The 18,995-nt window shown below is 38.4% G+C and overlaps 1 protein-coding gene across 1 annotated transcript; it reads right to left on the bottom strand.

Moving 5' to 3' along the window:
• Positions 1-880: 880 nt before the first annotated feature.
• Positions 881-2,507, bottom strand: FAM47C (family with sequence similarity 47 member C). Its single transcript, XM_029929641.1, has one exon. It carries the CDS (start codon positions 2,505-2,507, stop codon positions 1,236-1,238), a length of 1,272 nt encoding a protein of 423 aa, XP_029785501.1. The 3' UTR covers positions 881-1,235.
• Positions 2,508-18,995: the final 16,488 nt, after the last annotated feature.

Here is an 18,995-nt window from a genome sequence, read left to right as displayed (position 1 = left end):
CAAAGGGACTCCATGACAGGCTTCAAGTTTCCCCTCTGACCTTGGAGGCCTAAGTGTTGCTTTCCCAGAATCATTAGACAATAAAAGGGCACAGATCGCTCAACCAGGGACCACCCTAGGAACACCCAATCAGAAGCGGCCAGCTAAAATGCTTAACATTCCTAAGGGCAGGCCTGGAGATAGAAGCTATAGATAATCATTTATTGCTTATGGCTAGTTCCATTCCACATGAGGGTCCTGGGTCCACTCTGTAATTGGTTAACACTCTAAATGTTGTGATTGGGTCCCGCCAAAAGTAACGAATACTCTGAGCAGTGTGTATGGTTAAAGGTACTGCCAATGATGTTATGCGATAATGATTGGACCCCTGTACCTGTGTCACAATTTCCTGTAACCCCCCTCCCAAACCCCATAAAAACCCTGCTCAGCCCTTGTTCGGGGCTCTCAGCACGGATCCACTACGTTGGTGAAGTCTGTGAGCCTGAGCCCAAGCCCGTAATAAAGCCCTTTGCTTTTGCATGCATGACTCGGTCTCCCTGGTAGTCTCTGGTTTTGGGGGACGATACTGTGATCTGGGCATAACATCAGCACAGTGGGGGACGATACTGTGATCTGGGCATAACATCAGCACAGAACCTGACGTGGGGTTTGAACTCATGAACCACAAGTTCATGACCTGAGCTAAAAATTCAGACACTTTGACTGAGCCACCCAAGCACCCGTTCATGAATAGTTTTCAGTCTAGTTTGGGGGCTTGATACAATCCTTACAGGTGAAGTAACAATTTGATTATTAAATGAAACTAACAATATTTTGGCTGTGACTTTTACATTTTGCTTAACAAAATAATGGTAATTATATAAATGAAACTATACAAATCTCTTTTACTTGGCACATTTATTTTGAGACTCCTTTCATACTGTATCTGACATAAGTAGGTTAGTTTGTTAAGTAATCCTTTTAGAGTTTTATTTTTACGAATAATTGATATAATCTAATATTCACCATGCTATAAATATGTAAGAGGAGTACATATTAATATTGATTTTGTAGTTAATAAAATATTGACGGTCCCAAGCAGAAAGTCATTGAGGAATCTTTATAGACATTAGGTCTTAAATTGACAGATGTTGTGGAATCAAAATTGTACATGCACAGTGGAACACTCATCATGAATTCTACTTACTGTTAAAATGAAAGAGAAGTCACCAAGTAAGTAGTAAATAGAAAAGTGTTTAAATCTCTTCGAGTGAGTCTTCTTCTAAAGGTGGGTACATTTTTATTACTCGCTCCATAGGAGTCTTAACAGAATCATAGCTCCATCCCTTCCTGGTAAACAACTTCTCAAGAATGCCAGGCATCCTGTAGCCCTTGCGTTGAATGAAATCTTTAAAGGCAATTGTTCCATAAAGATCTTCAATAATATCCTTTTCAGGAACATTCAAACTCCCATCTTGAGCTTCAAGTAAAACCTTGCGGTCGATCAAAGGTTCATCATTTATTAGCTTTTTCCATAATTTGGGCTTCAGGTACCATGCTCCATACCTTATTTTCACCCAGTTGGGTTTATAAGGATTCTGTGGTGGCTGGAGTTTCTTCTCCCAGTCTTTCTCCTGTAAGGAGAATCTTATGCCCTCCATCTCATCTAGCCCCTTCCTGTTCTTTAGATCCATAGGAACCTGGTTTAATTTCTTCATGCAGACTATTTCACGGGTCAGTTTGCACTTGTAGTGAGTGTCATACAGTTGCATGATGAACTCTTCATCAATGTCCGTGTCTCCGAAAGTAGCAGCCCATTCGCAGAATTGACGAATTCCTATTGGTATTTCTCTACGAATAGGAGGAACTGTGAGCAAATCATCTGTGCTTGACCTCTTTTCTTCAGGAGGCACTTTGTCTGGCTGGGACCTAGGAGTCTTCTTGGGAAGTTCGACTTTGGCTGGACGTTTCTTAGAAAGCTTTGTGGGAGACTTGGTTCTTTTCTCAGTGTCCTCACAAGAAGCCCAAGTGGCCTCCAGCTTCCTGTCGGGATCCAGCACTTCCAGCACTTTTAATAAGAGGTCTGCAGGTAGAGCTTTCTTCAGACTTGGGTAGAAAGCCAAGGGATGCTCAGTCAAGTGGGCTTCAGTGTCCTCTACGAATGCCTTCCTTGCTAGCTGGGCTGGGAAGAGAGTAGAAAATGGGTCTGCTTCCCTGGTCGGCTTTTTATGACTCTTTGTGGGGCCATGTTGGGGAACTCTGTGAGCAATGATGGGGAGAAATCCCTGCTTAGGGCTGCGAGTGATCAGACCTTCACATGGTGGACACCCCCTCCTGAAGTCGTCCAGCCCCTCTTTCACAAATACCCACCTCTGGCTGTCCAGAGAGGTGGGGAACATCAGAAGCTTATTCTTCTGCTTTGCAAAACTCTTGGGAGGCAATCTGTCTTTGTACCAGGGCTTGCAGCTCTCACCCAGGGGCATCGGTTCCAGAGGCCCCGGGGCTAACAGCCGCTTCTTGTTCTCCATGGTACCACTGGCCCCTGGGCCACCACAAGCTTCAGTGATTTGTTTTCCGGTTGCTAGGAGACCTCTGTAGTCAGGCCCCCCAGATTCTTCCCCGGTGGGGTGGGGGTGGGGGATCCACGCAGTTGCCTCCTGGCAACCAGCTTTCTCCTGGGGTGGATGCCAAAAGTTGATTCCTTTTTGTTGAAGGGTACAACTCCGTTATATGGGCGTATTCCACACTTGATTTATCCATTTGCCTTTTAATGGACCTTTGGGTTAATTCCAATTTGAGGCTGTTACAAATAAAGCTGCCACAAATATTTGTGTTCCTGTCTTTGTACATCATTTCATTTCTCCTGGGTAAACTTTAGCAGAGAAAGGAATAGCAGAAGCATATGATAGGTGTTTGTTTAACATTTGAGGAAGCCACTGAACTTTCCCCAAGGGGATGTACTATTTAATATTCCTTCTAATAGTGAGAATTGCTCTTCCTCTGCATACTGGCCCATACTTGGTAGGATTAGCCGTGTTAATTGTGGCTATTCTGATAGGTGTGTAATGATATTTCCTTGTGCTTTTCATTTGCGTTTCCCTAATGACTATCTCTTCATGTGCTTATTTGCCATTTATCGCTCCTAATTTTTCACACATCTTAAAATTGTATTGCTTTATGTCATTGAGTTCTGAGTTCTTTGTGTGTTCTGAATGTAAGTCCTTTATCAGATATATGATTTGTAAATTTTTCTCTCAATGTTTCCTCCCCATCTGTGGTTTACATTTTCATTGTCTTAACATTGGTTTTCAAAGTGCAGAGTTTTGACATTTGATGAAGTCCGATTGATCAGTTTACCTTTTTATGGATTATTCTTTTTGTGTTATATATAAGAAAGCTTTTCCTATGCAAAGGTCATAAAGTTGTTTTTCATTCTACTACGTTTTCTATCTTAGGTTTTACATATAGATCGGTCCTCTATTTAAATTTCATTTTTTAGGTGATGCAAAATATGGATCAAGTTTTTATGTTTTAATTTTTTTATGGTTTTTATTTATTTTTGAGAGACAGAGACAGTGAGAGCAGGGGAGGGTCAGAGAGAGAGGGAGACACAGAATCCGAAGCAGGCTCCAGGCTCTGAGCTAGCCATCAGAACAGAGCCTGACGCGGAGCTCGAACCCACGAACCGTGAGATCATGACCTGAGCCGAAGCCAGACGCTTAACCGACTGAGCCACCCAGGCGCCCCAAGTTTTTATTTTTTATTTTTATTTTTTTGCCTGTGTATATCCCATGGTTCCAGAATTTTTTTTAAGAATCTTCTTTTTTTTTTTTTTAAGTTTATTTATTTTGGCAGCGAGAGAGTGCGCACACACGCATTTGCCTGAGTGAGTTAGGGATAGAAAGAGAAAGAGACAAAATTCCAAGCAAACTCCACGTGATATATGCAGAGCCCAATGCAAGGCTCGGACCCACAAACTGTGAGATCATGACCAGAGCTGAGAGCAAAAGTTCGATGCTTAACTGATTGAGCCACCGGAAGTTTTTTTTTGAAAGAATAGCTTTTCTTCACTGAATTGCCTTTAGTAATTTGGTAGGTGTAAGTTGTCCATATTTCCGAGGGTTCATTTCTGGTTGCTTTTCTTTTCATTGCTTTCTCTGTGTGACCATTCCACACTGTGCTGATTACTTTGTATGTTATAAGTCTAAAAATAAGGCTGCGTTAGTCCTTCAAGTTCTTTCTTCTTTTACGAAGTTGTTTTTACTCCTCTAGGTCCTTTGAATGTCTATAGTAATTTTACAACTAGTTTGTCAGTGTCTATAAAAAAGCCTCTTGAGATTTGGATTAGGATTTGGTGGAATCATTTAATCAATTTTGACATCTAATATTGAGTTTCCTGACCCCTGAAAAAAGTCCAAGTCTCCATTTACATGTGTTCTTTCATTTATCTCAGCAATATTTTGTAGTTGTCGATGCACAGTTCTTTCACATCTCTGTTTCTCTAGGTTTTCCTTAATATTTTATGTTTTTTTGATACTACTAAAACTAGTATTGTAATTTTTAGTCACCATGTTCATTGATAACATATACAATACAAAAATAATTTATTTTCGTGTATTGATCTTGTATCATGCAACCTTTGTAAACTGACATAAGTTTGTTTATTTATTTTGAGAGACGAGAACATGCAGGAGGAGCAGAGAGAGAGGGAAGAGAGAGAATCCTAGGTACACTCTGCACTGTCAGCACAGAGCCCAGTATGGGGCTGGTACTCATGAGCCATGAGATCATGACCTGAGCTGACACCAAGAGTCGAATGCTTAATACCCCAGAGCCACCTGGGCAATCCATCTAGTAGCTTTTCTTCTTTTTTCTTTCTTTCTTTTTTTTTTTTTTTTGTAAAGTGCATTGAATTTTCTACACTGAGATTCATGTCATGTCTTAATAAAGATAGTTTCACTTCTTTCTTTCCAATCAGAAAAATTTTTTTTCCTGGCCTTATTGCCCTGGCTAGAACATACGTATGTTGATAGAAGTGATAAGAACAGAAATTTTTGTATTTAAAAAAGTTTTTTTCATGTGTATTTATTTTTAAGAGTCCGAGAGAGACAGTGTGATCAGGGGAGGGGAAGAGAGAGAGGGAGACATAGAATCCGAAGCAGGCTCTAGGCTCTGAGCTGTCAGCACAGAGCCTGACAAGAGTCTCAAACTCACGAACCATGTGATCATCACCTGAGCCAAAGTTGGGCACTTCACCAACTGAGCTACCCTAGTGCCCCAATTTTTGTATTATTTCTGATCTTAGGGACAAAGCCATTAAGTGTTGATGCTAGCTTTAGGTTTTTTTGTACATACTGTTTTTCAGGTTAAGTTCTTTTTATTCCTAGAGTTCTGAGGCCTAGTGACAAATGCTTTGTTTCAGATCGTGGATTGTCTCAGATGCTTTTCTGCACCCATTGAGATGTTCATACAACGTTTACTTTCTAAAGTAAAGCTTCTAAAATAATAAATCACAGTGATTTGTGTGTGACAAAAATACTTTGAATTCCTGAGATACATCCCACCTGTCCTTTGTATTTATTGTTTGATTAAATTTGATAAAATATTGCAAACATGTCTCTGCATCTCTGTTTATGGGGGTTATCTGGTGTTTCTTTTCCTTTAATGCCTTTGTTAGCTTTGTTATCAGGATTGTGCTGACATCATAGAATGATGTGGGAAGTACCCCCGTCGTCTCCCATTTTCTGAAACTATAGGATTGGTGTTGTGTCTTCCTTAAATATTTTGTAGAAGTCATTAGTGAAGCCATCCAGGCTTGAAATTTACTTTGTGGGAAGGTTTTTGTTTTTTGTTTTTTTAAATGCAAATTCAGTTTCTCTAATAGTTATAGGGATATTTAGGTTATCCAATTTTTCTTGAATAAGTTTTGGTTTGTATATTTCAAGTAATATGTTCGTTTTATTTATATTGTCAAAATTATTGCCATAAAGTATCCGTACTATTTCCTTATTGTCCATTAAATATCTGTGGGATCTATGGTAATGCCACCTCTTCCATTGTTGATTTTTGTAGTTTGTATCTTCTTTTTTCCTTTTCTTCCTAATCAGACTGGATACAGAATAACACAATTTATTGATCTTCTTAAATAAAGCTTTTAATTTCATTGACTTTTCCCATTATTTTTTGTTTTCTTTTTGATTGGTTTCTTCTCCCGACTTCGGTCTGCTGTTATGTCTCCCGTAATGGTCTGTTCATGGCAACTACAACGCTTTTTCCAGTATGCACTTCAAAACTCTTCCAGCCTTACGCATTACCTGATTCCAAAGCCACTTACAGCTTTTTAGGTATTTGTTCCAGCAGCACCTTACTTCTTGGTACCAATTTCTTAGTTCTTTCAGGTTGCCATAACAGAACATCCTGCACTGGGTAGCCTATACACAACAGACATCTATTTCTCACAGTTCTGGAGGCTGGGAACTCCAAGTTCAGGTACAGGCAGATTCGGTATCTGGTGAGAATCAACCTCCTGGTTCATAGAAGCCCATCTTTACCTGTGTCCTCACGTGGCATAAGGGCTTAAGACTCTCTCTACAGCCTCTTTTATAAGGGCTTTAATCCCATTCGTGAGAGCTTCACCCTCATGACTTAATCACCTCCCAAAGGTCTTATGCCCAAATACCATTATATTGGAGACTAAGTTTCAACATGTAAGTTTGGGGGAGACATAGTTAGTCTGCAGCATGTGGACATTCATTAGCTTTTATATATTTTATAATCTCCACACTACTTTTTGAATTATTTTGGCTTAAAGACTGTATCACTCTTAAATAGATTTTAACATAAACATATTTACCAGGGTGCCTGGGTGGCTCAGTTAGTTAAGCGTCTGACTCTTGGTTTTGGCTCTGGTGTTAGTCTCATGGTTTAGGAGATCAAGCCCTGTATTGGGCTCTGCACTGGCGGCACGGAGCCTGCTTGGGATTCTCTCTCTCCACCACTGCCCCACCCCCTTGCCTTACACTCCCTTGCTCTCTCTCTTTCTCTCTCAAACTAAATAAACATTTTAAAAGTATTTACCCATGTAATGATCAGCTTCATTGTTCTTTACTCTTTGGTTTAGATCAATATATCTATTGTATCATTTTCCTTCAAGGAAAAGAAAAATATACTGTACTATATGTCCGTTGGTGACAAAATTGTTCTTTTCTTATATGCTTGAATTTTTTTCTTATTTTACCTTGTTTTTATAAAATATTTTTTTAATGTTTATTTATTTTGAGAGAGAGAGACAGACAGACAGACAGAGACAGAGGGGCAGGGGCAGAGAGAGAAGGAGAGAGAATCCCAAACATAGGGCTCTATCTCACACCCATGAGATCACCTGAGCCAAAATCAAGAGTTGGATGTTTAATCTACTGTTCCACCCAGGTAGATGCCCCATTTCAGAGATATTTTTAAAGATGTATTCTCTGTGTATAGAATTCTGGCATGATAGGTGTTTTTCTTTCAGTACTTTAAAAAAAGATAGCTCCATTGTTTTTTCATTTGCATTGTTTGGGGCGAGAGGTATAAAATCACTCTGATTTCCGTTTGTACATAATATGTCTTTTTCCCCCCTCTGGCTACTTTTAAGATGTTTTCTTTATCATTGTTTTTGAGCAAATGGATTATTATGTGTCACAGTGTCATGTTTTGTATTTCTTGTCGCTGTGGCTTATGGAACATCTTGAATTTGTGTGTTTATAATTTCCATCAAATCTGGGTGAAAATTGCCATAATTTCTTCAGATGTGTTTTCCACCTTGCTTTTTTTCTTCTCTTTTTGTAGATTCCAATTATTCACATATTATATTACTTGAAGTTTCATACAAGTCACTGATGCTATGCTCATTTGAAGGTTTTTTTTCCCTTTGTAATGCATTTCAGTTGATTTCTCTCGTTAGATCTTCAAGTACAGTAATCTTTTTTTCTGCAATATCTGATCTGTCATGAATGCCTTACAATATAATTTTCATCTTACACTTTGAAATTCTCATCTCTAGAAGTTTGGTTTCATTTGTTTTTACATGTCTCTGTTTAATTTTTTGAAAATTAGGAATACAGACATTCAAACTGTTTTTAATGTCTTTTCCTGATAATTTTAACATCTGTATCAATTCTGGGTTGGTTTTGATTGGTTGGTTTATCTCTTAATTTTAGAAGCATGTTAATCCCTCTCCCACCCTAGTAATTGCTGGATGCCAAAAATAGTAAAATTTATCCAGGTGGGTGCTGGATAGTTGAGGTATTATATAATTATTGTTGAAGCTTGTTTCCGTATGCTGTTAAATTGCTTGGAAATGGTCTGATCCTTTTCGGCTCTTTTTAAGATTTAATAGGCAGTGTTCAATCTGTGGCAAACTATTCCCTACTCTTCCAGGTCTACAACTAGTACCTGTGAATATTGAGGCTTTCCAGTCTTGCTGGCAGAACAGCCACTATTCTAGGCCTGGTATACACGCCAGACGCTGTGACTTATAATCTGTTTAGGTAATTCATGTCGTGGCCTTAGGTAAGTTCCTCATTAGCATGAGCAGATCAAAAATCAGTTCAACAATTAGGATGGGGGTGGGGTTGGGGTCTGAAAGTTTCTGAAGTTCTTTCTACATAAAACTTTACTTTCTGGTCTTGAGAAGTCTACCCATTTCATTCTCCAATGTCTCCTAGCTTAATCTCCTAATTTTAGAGTAAATGTTGGTCTCTGCCTAGGTTTCCCCTCCCTGAGCCATGGCCTAAAAATCTGTTAAGTAACCTGGGGCAACCATAGGGCTCATCTCATTTGTTTGCCATCTCTCAGGGACAAATCTCTACTGCCTACTATCCAGTGTCTTATGAACTATTGTCTTATTTCCACCCCTCCCCCCATTTTTTTTTGTTGTTCCAACGGGTAAATCTAGACCCTTTTTCTCTATCTTGGCCAGAAGAGGAAATTTTATCCATCTATCTATCTGTCTGTCTGTCTATCCATCTATTTATTTTTGCTTTGTCTCCATGAATTTGGGAAGTTGCTCTCTCAAAAATTACTATAGAATTCTTAACCATCAATTACCTTATCATATTCTTATCACTGATCTTAATCATTAAAAATTGTGGATCATGGGGCACGTGGCTGGCTCAGTCGGTTAAGCATCTGATGTTAGCTCAGGTCACTATCTCGCTGTTGGTGAGTTCAAGTCCCATGTCGGGCTCTGTGCTGACAGCTTAGAGCCTGGAGCCTGCTTCCTGTGTGTCCATCTCTATCTGCACCTCACCCACACATTCTCTCTCTCTCTTTCTCGCTCTAAAAAATAAAGAAATATTTTAAAAAATAATAAAATAAAATTTTATATTGGGAATGAAACTATAATGTTCCCATTAAAATATGCCTTTCTCATTCATTATATCTAGTAACTTGTCAGATGTATAACTTATATTGGACCAGGTTTTCTTCGAACATACAAAATTACAAAGCAATAAGGAATTAAAGTGACTTCTGATAGATTGTTTTTCTTCATGTAGTTGCAGGGGAATGTAGACTGTCTTGGGGCAGAAAAGCCACAGTGCTAACTGAATCAATAACTACTAGACAATATTCCTAAATTGTTATTGTTTATAAATTTATTTACTTATTTTTGAGATAGGGACAGAGAGCGAGCAGGGGAGGGTCAGAGAGAAGAGAGAGAAAGGAGAATCCTTTCAGGGATTCGAACCCACAAATCATGAGATCATGGCCTAAGCTGAAACCAAGAGTCAGACTCTTAACTGACTGAGCCATCCAGGCACAGCACTGCTAGACAATATTACTAATAGCAATGCCCGAAGCTTATTTCTAAAGAACTACACTTGAAATCCACTATCAACTTTGTGATTCCCTTAAGCTGAACATTTCAAAGCCCACTGCTATGGGCAGTAAATGTGATTTTCTTTAAAATCTAGATAAGATTGGTTTCAACCCTCGATAGGTGGATCAATGTCCCACCAAATATTTTTGCAAATTCCTGATAGGAAGGACTTATTTTTTTATGGCAAATTACACTTCTGATTTCCTGCCTTTTCTGTCTTCTTGTCCTCCTTCCAATCTGTCTCAGGAGTGTTCCTTTATCTCCACCTTAGTTGTGTGTTTAATATGGCACAGATTACCCTTCTCTTTTGCCAAAGGCAAACTAGCATGCAGACTCTTTGTTTAGGCAGAACTTTGCTGAAACATATGTCTATGTATAACATAGCAATCAATTCCAAATTGTTCTTAGATATGCTTAATCGCCTGTTACAGGGGAATTTTTTCCTATACCTACTATCACATGTGGCATCCTGGCTTCTTGACATTTTCCTGAGGTTGTTCTTCTCTCACTGGCATGGTTCTTCACTATATTATAAAGAACACAATGAAGCTTCTTAATACTTATTTCCTGAAGAACTATTTATGTCACAGGCCCCATGATCTCTGTGGTATATAGCATACTTGAAGTGAGCAATGTCCAACCAGTGAAATTTATCCTGTCATATACACCAGCTGTAAAGGAGGAGAAATTTACCTTCTACCCTTTTGTGTTCTTTGTCTGGTAAATTGATATAAGACAGATTAACTGAAGACAAATATAATTACATATGTATGGGAGTCAGACAATTGAGACTCATATGCCATCCTGAGATAAGGAATGGAATTGGACCTAGGGCTTCAAAAGGGATGAAGGTAATTCAAGGGACAATAAGAAGAGTAGATGTTTAGTAATTAGATGTTTGCCCTGCCATACAGGTAGGTCTTTCAGATAAAAGTTATCTCTGGTAATAGCTCTCTCTGAGTTAAGCCCTGTATTTAAATTCTTTTAGGTAGTTAAAGGAGTGGCAAAAGTTTTTCTTCAGTTTGCTGAGTCTTGAATGCCTTCATCTCAAAATAACCCACATGTCAGAGTGTCACATTTTTGGGTAATTCTGCTCTTTTTCAGAACCTACTTTGAGTTGTGCTTTTATATTTCTCTAATCTTCACAAAGTAATTATACTTGTGCTCATTTTACAGATAAGGGAACTGAAGTTAAGCATTGTAATTGGTCTGTTTAAAACCACACAGCTGTTCAGTGGGCCTGCTGGAGATTTTAACCGGATGTGTACAAGCCCCAAATCTATTAACTTTCCCACTCTGTCATGCTGCCTCTGCATGCATTCTTCCTTCTGAGCGGAGGAAGCGCAGCTGGCTTTAGGAGGAAATAACTATTGAATTTCCACTTTCATTATTCTGCCAAACATAAATATTTGCTCCCTAAACTCTTTTTAAATTGAAAGTGGAAGCTGGGGATCTAATGCACAGCATGATGGTTTGAGCTAATAGTACTGTATTATATAATTGAAAGTTGCTGAGAAAGTAGATCTTACATGTTCTCACCACACAAAAAATGAAATGGTCATTATGTGATGAGATGGAAATGGTAGGTAATGCTATGATAGCAATCATCTTGCAATATATAAATGTATCAAGTCAACATGTTGTTTGCCTTAAGGGCGCCTGTGTGGCTCAGTCGGTTAAGCATCTGGCTCTTGGTTTCAGCTCAGGTCACGATCTCACAGTTCATGAGTTCAAGCCCCATGTTGGGCTCCATGCTGACCGTGTGGAGCCTGCTTGGGATTCTCTGTCTCCCTCTCTCTCTCTGCCCCTCCCCTGCTCACTCTCTATATCTCTCTTAAAAATAAATAAATAAACACATTGTATAAAATAATTTAAAAAACATGTTGTATACCTTAGATCTACACAATTTATATGTCAATTATATCTCAATAAAGCTGGCAAACTGGAAACTGGAGAATTAATATTTCTTACACAATAGTACATAATTTAAAGGAACAAACAGATAATTATCAGCTTCTCTTGAATTTTATATGATTTGTTCCTTCAGATAGACACTGTTTTTAGTGTGAGAGACAAAAATACATAAAGAAGGATGCCTGGGTGGCTCAGTCGGTTAAGCCTCTGACTTCGGCTCAGGTCAGATCTCACATTTGTGGGTTCGAGCCCCGCATTGGGCTCTATGCAGACAGCTAGCTCAGAGCCTGCAACCTGCTTCTGGTTCTGTGTCTCCTGCTCTCTCTGCCCCTCCCCCTCTCATGCTCTGTCTCTCTCTGTATCAAAACTAAATAAAACATTAAAAAAAATTTTAAATAAAAAAATACATAAAGAAATCGGGAATCATTGATTTGTGATACTGATATGTAATAAGCATTTTCTCTCACTTCAGACATCTTACATACATCTTTTTTCTTCTCAAAAACCCAAAGATTCATGCAGAAATGAGAAAAAAAACAAAAACAAGTACTAAGGGCCTAGTTTTCCAAATAAAAGAGGAATATCACAGAAATATGAGGCAGCATGGCTTCATAGGTCTTTTGTCTAGCCGGATATCACAATGTCTAGTACAACATGTATACTATGTTACATATGTTATCATGTAATAACAGAGAACAGACAATGTCTGTGTTCTTATAGATTACTTATTTCTGCTGAATAACTTGCAGCAGGGCCATTAATTAAGAGAAAAATGAAGCTGATTTGGGGGGATGAAAATTACTTTCCAGTGACTTGATTATACTAATCAGTCTTCTGAAAGGGAAATCAAGAGTAAAATGGCCAATAATTCCATAATGCTGCAGCACACAAGGAGAAAAGCAACTCTTGAGAAAATGTTGTGGGATAAGTAAGTTTGGGAAGCACTTCTAATTTGAAAATTCACATTGAGTTTTTGGGACACCAAAAGTTATAAGAAGTACAGAAACTGACTTTACTCTTTTCAATTCTATTTGTCAAGTATATTTGATCACAGATTCCTTTTTTTTTCGTCAAACGTGTAACGTGTCCAGAGACCTATGTGTTCTGAGGATCTTGGATGAGAAATGTTAATGTAAAGAGTGACAAGTCCCACAAGGGGTGGTATGAGCAGTGTTATATTTAGGAAGAGGAATCCTGCAGAAGTGTGTAAGATGAAGTGGAGAAGAAGGAAGCAGGAGGCAGGGAGAGCAAATCTGAGCAGGGAGGGTAGTCACGACAAGAGATGAACCAAGTGAGAACACACAAGTCACAAAGACTTCAGCTAGACAACACTCTCCTATTTCCAAAATAATTAAAGTATTAAATAGACCTTTATACATGTGGAATTTCTGTTGTCAAATTTTGGACTATAGCCCTGTAGGAGTTTCATCTTTTTTTTACTTTGGTTTATTTATTTTACCTGAATGTGTACAAAATGTATTTTCCTACTTTTTCTGAATGGTGTATTTTTGATGGTATATGTTCAAGAATTTAGCCAGCGATCCCTGAAAAAAATGCAGATGGCAGGCATGAAGAAGAGGACCTATGATAAAAAATATATTCTTAAATTGCTTACATCTAATTTCTGACTAGTGGCTAAGGAAGTATCAACCTCTAAACAATTCTTCCCCACACCATGCTCTTCCCCTCACCCCACTCACCCCAAATGTCTAGGTCTATTTGACTCCTTACTTCCAGCAGAGACCAGTGAGAGTTTTTGTCCTTACCCCACTTTCTGGAAGTAGTTATTATGTACCATAGACCTGAAACTGCAGAATTTAGATGAAATGTCCATCAAGAAGCCAGGAGGGCAAAAATGCCACATATGATTGGAAATTTCCAGTTTTTCAGTGAGAGGGGGTGGTCATTTCTATATGCAGGTTTCAGTGTCAGTAAATTAGTTTGAAAGGTTTATCTATCTAAACAAATCTGGCATAAATGTGTTTGTACTATATCCCTTCCTTAGAATCTGTCTAAAATTAATAACAATATTCTAAGCTTTGATCATAGGTAATGCTGGGGAATGTTTGCTACCACGGCACCTAACAATTCCGTGCCATGGCGCTTCCTCTGGATTGAGTGCCGTACATTTGTTCTGTTTCTACTTGAGGGCAAAACTGAATAAGAAATGGCAGTTCTATTTTCATTTAAGGTAATGTTTAGAAATGATATAAAACACTTGCATAATGAGAACATAGGCTTCAAAATCTATGTCAGCCACTGGGAGGTTTGTTGTTGTTTTTTTACCTCTTTCATGTTTGAAACAGCTTCTTAATAATGTGGTATCAATCTGTTATAAAGCATTTATAAAATAGCACTGCATTTTAGAAATTATTTTATAAATTATTTACATGTCTCCTGAATGTGATAAAAAAAAAAAACACCATTTTTTATAAGGGCACCTGGGTGGCTCTGTCAGTTAAGCATCTGATTCTTGGTTTGGGCTCAAGTCATGATCTGATGGTTCATGAGTTTGAGCCCTGCACTGGGCTCCACGCTGATGGTGCAGAGCGTGATTGGGATTCTCTCGCCCTCCCTCTCTCTCTGTCCCTCTCCCACTCTCTCTTTCTCTCAAAAATCAATAAAAACTTCAGAAAACCACATTTTTGTAATAAATTACTACAGAAAAGGCAATGCTATTAATTATTCATTAACTATTAATAGCATATTTATCAGTGTTTCTTTATATTAAAATAGCATATCGATATTTAATATTTTTAAAAGTCCACTAAAATAATTTTTTTCCAGACTCTTGACTCCACTTAAAATACTTAGATTTTTACCTTTTAAAAATTCTACAGTAAGTATGAATGTAGATAAAACAAACATATTTGAATTTTACAAGATATCCAACCTCTAAGGGCACCTGGGTGGCTGAGTCGGTTAAGCATCTGATTCTAGATTTGGGCTGAGGTCATGATATCACAGTTCCTGAGATCAAGCCCCATGTCTGGCACTGTGCTCGCTCGCTCGCTCGCGCTCTCTCTCTCTCTCTCTCTCTCTCTCTCTCTGCCCCTTCCCTGCTCACATGCCTGCTTGCACTGTCTTTCAAAATAAATAAACATTTATAACAAAGATATCCAGCCTCTAGAGTAAAACAGAGCTCTGTGAGAATAAAAGTGAGGTAGAAAAAATTAAAATTAGGTTGTATACTATAACTTTAAAGCACTCTCTGCAATCCTTAACCAGGAAAGTGTCTCTAAATATTTATTCTACTATGTGACTATTTAGTGTATTTATGCCATCTTCTGGCAGTGGTCCCTTAAACTAGGAATATTCAAATTAACAGTCTCTGGAAGCATTTGGTATTTCCACACAGAATTGTTAGCCAATGTTCTTCAGGTTGCATGGAGTTCTGCAAAACCAGAAATGAGGCCACAGTAGTGGCTCTCCTTAGTAAATAGAAATAGAGTGATTTTAAAAACCATTGTTCTTTTAGTCTGCGAGCCCCAGTTTACCAAAATAGATGCTAAATACTAAAAAAAAAAAAAAGGTAAAAATTTAAACATTTGGAAAATAACAAGTGCTTATGAAGAGCTGGAGCAACCAAAACTGTATTTCACACAGTGCTTATGGAAGTAGAAGTTGGAGAACACTTTGGTTATTTTCCAATAAAAGTAACAGAGGCATACTTTATGATCCACAATTCTACTCTTTAATATATAACACTGATAATACTGATAATATTTTATTCTAAATCTGGTGTTGGGTACACGAGTACTTATGTCGTTGTCATTCATTATTGTTCATTACATGGTAATTATCTTGTCACGTAATTCAACAAATTGATACACCCCTTTTTGTAAGTGTGTTGTTTTTCATAATAAAAACTGTGATTGTGAAGCAAAATGATTTTAGGCTTGGCAGTTTGCTCAGAGGCAGACTCTATCAGATGTGGACTTACTCCTCTTGAGTGGTAGAAATCATGTACAATATTTATGGTGATTTGGAGCGCCTAGATGGCTCAGTTGGTTAAGTGGCCGACTTCAGCTCAGGTCATGATCTCATGGTTCATGAGTTCAAACCCCACGTCAGGCTCTGTGCTGACAGCTCAGAGCCTGGAGCCTGCTTCCCATTCTGTCTCCCCCTCTCTCTCTGCCCTTCCCCCACTCACACTCTGTCTCTGACTTTCTCAAAAATAAACAAATGTTTAAAAATTTTAAAAATATATATATTTATGGTGATTTGGACATAACACCCTCTAAGGACCTACCTGCACCAACTTGATCTTAATACATATTTTTTAATACACTGTTGAATTCAATTTACTGATAACCATTGAGGAATCTTGCATCCATGTTCATGAGAAATGTTAGTCTGTTTTCTTGTAATGTGTTTGTCAGATATTGGTATTAGGATAATGGATAAGATAGGGAGTGTTCTTTCTCTCAGCTTCTATCTTCTGGAAGAGACTATGGTGAATTGATATAGTTTCTTCTTAAAATGTCTCGTAGAATTCACCAGTGAATCCATTTGGACCTGGGGCTTTCTGTCTTGGAAGGTTATTAATTACTGGTTCAGTTTCTTTAATAGATATAGGCCTAGTCAGATTGTCTATGCCATTATTATTAAGTAGAGAAGGAACTCAAATATTTAGTTGAACTCGATTTAGACTTTATATTATAAATACTATTTATAAGTTTTGCAGTTGCTCTCCCCACATTTGACAGTTTTTTAAATTGTCTCACCTTTAGGGGCTCCTGGGTGGCTCAGTTGGTTAAGTGTCCAACTTCAGCTCAAGTCATGATCTCACGGTTTGTGGGTTCAAGCCCCACGTCAGACTCTGTGCTGACAGCTAGCTCAGAGCCTGGAGCCTGCTTCAGATTCTGTGTCTCCCTCTCTCTCTGACCCTCCCCTCCTCATACTCTCTCTCTCTCTCTCTCTCTCTCTCTCTCTCTCTCAAAAATAAATAAAACATTAAAAAAATTTAATAAAAAATAAATTGTCTCACCTTCATAGAATCAAAGTATTTAACCTAGTTTTCACATAAGCTACTCTCTCTTATATTGTTTATATTGCTTTTAAATAGTAATTAAACTATACAATTATCAGAACTTATATAATACTGTAAACAGATATCATAACAAACACAGATCATTCTTTGTAAACGTTTATCTCTCCATGAGAGTGGGCCTACAATAGAGTAGCCTACTAGTTCTCAGTCTTGAGTATGCCCTGGGCATCAGTGGGCTTGCTTTACAGGGATCTTGGAGAGCACTGGCTAATTTGGTGATTTGGTTGAGTAGACATAGATTTGATAAATGAGCTCATGCTTTATTAGAGAACATACAAAGTATGGTGGTAAAAGGAAATACGAACTGGAAAGCACAATTGGCCTGCACTTTATTATCTCTCACTTAATCTTCCAGGACTTCAGTTACTTCCTTGTGCAGTAGTGATAACAACTCTACCATATGTAGTGAAGAGATGTTCTAGACTAGGGAATTATATGGAATTCCTTGAGGGATGACGTGGGGCTCTATCTCACAGTCATGAAATCATGACCTGAGCTAAAATCAAGAATCAGATGCTTAACCGATTAAGCCACCCAAGCACCCCAAGAATAATGACATTTTTTAACTTATTATTAACAAAATAGATTTTTTAAAGCATTACATGCTAGATGTCTTCACTCAAGACATCAGCTTGCTTCTCTTAAAATGAAGCCTGTCTCTAAAAAGTAAAAGAGGTATTCCATGAGAATCATGAGCATAAGCAATGCACATCAATTCGGTTTTTAGAAAACTGATGTGCCGGCCTCTGAGGCACAGAAAAAGACTGAAACATATGACCAAAAGAGTGTTCAGAGATTGGAATGAGAATGACAGTGAATTGGTAAAAACATTCAAACCATTAACATATTTGAGTAGGTACTGAAGAGCAGAATATATTGAGAGTTATATAAATATCTGCATATGTTTGTGATTCTGCTTTATCTTTCCTGCTTTAATAAAAGCGTGATATCTTGTCAAGTAATAATAAAGCATTATCAGAAACCACATTTTTGGGGCATCTGGGTGGCTCAGTCGATTAAGTGTCCAACTCTTGATTTTGGCTTGGGTCATGGAATAAAGCCCTCCGTCAGGCTCTGCACTGAGCATAAAGCCTGGCTGAGATTCATTCATTCTCATTCTCTCTCTCTCTCTCTCTCTCTCTCTCTCTCTCTCTCTCTCTCTCTTCCTCCCTCCCTCCCTCCCCCTCTGCCCCTCCCCTTTCCCCTCTCCCCTTCCCCCCTCAAATAAAAAAGTTTAAAAAAAATCACATTTTCACTTACTTCACGGCAGTAGTCAAAAACTAGAACTCTGGTGTTGATCACCCTGAGTCTAGGCCAGGCAGGAAAAATTGCTCCCTGCAAGGGTTACCACCTTGTCTTTCAGTCTTAATTGTCAACTCTAACGATCAATAAGTTTTATTCTCTTTTACTTTCTACATGACCTCCCAACTATTTAAATAAATTGGACTTCTATAATTTTTTAATGTAAAGTGAACTTTACTTGTCTCTCACTTTAATTTTCTCTATTAGCCAGTTATCTGGATTTCATTCAGAATAGCTCTTCCATCCAATAAGCTGGGGAGATGGGATCTACCTTAAGATGCTGAGTCCACTGGAAGAGCTCTTAAGCAAGCTGGAACTGTGAAGTCCTGTGTGCCATCTCTAGCTTAAATGCCGTGGCCTTCATCATTCTTACTTAATTTCCCTAGATTTAGTTAAATAAATGCTTCTCACTTTGTTATAAGTCCTCTGATGGATCTCTAGAGACTTTGAGTGATTGTCTATGCCAATTTCACCAGCTTCACAGATGTCTCTCCAGGGGTAAGATTTCCCCAAACTTCTCATACCACCATTCTGGGAATCCCACCTCCCTCAGAATCTGAAAGATGGTTATTTGAGATACTGCTGGTGAGGCATCAATATTTATCTTCATCCATCAATTAACATATCACCTGATGCAAGAGATGCAGTAAAACTAATTTAAGTGGCAGCATAACAAACCAAGGTAGTTGAGAACCAGTGAGTCTAGAATACACTGATGCCAGTGAAGGTTGACAATGCTAATTGCCCTGGCACTAAACTCAGGGACAATTAGAGCCTGCTGAGAAGCGCACAGGAAAGAAACACCATCTCCTGGGCAGCAGGTAACATGTTGAAGGATAGGGCATGAAGTGGTGCATTTTTATTTGCTTAGCAGCTGCTTTAGTACCA

Source organism: Suricata suricatta, chromosome X (assembly GCF_006229205.1).
Source record: "Suricata suricatta isolate VVHF042 chromosome X, meerkat_22Aug2017_6uvM2_HiC, whole genome shotgun sequence".
In the NCBI taxonomy this organism is placed as follows: domain Eukaryota; kingdom Metazoa; phylum Chordata; class Mammalia; order Carnivora; family Herpestidae; genus Suricata; species Suricata suricatta.
Note: the sequence above shows the minus strand (reverse complement) of the source record. Positions and strands in the feature narration are given on the sequence as shown.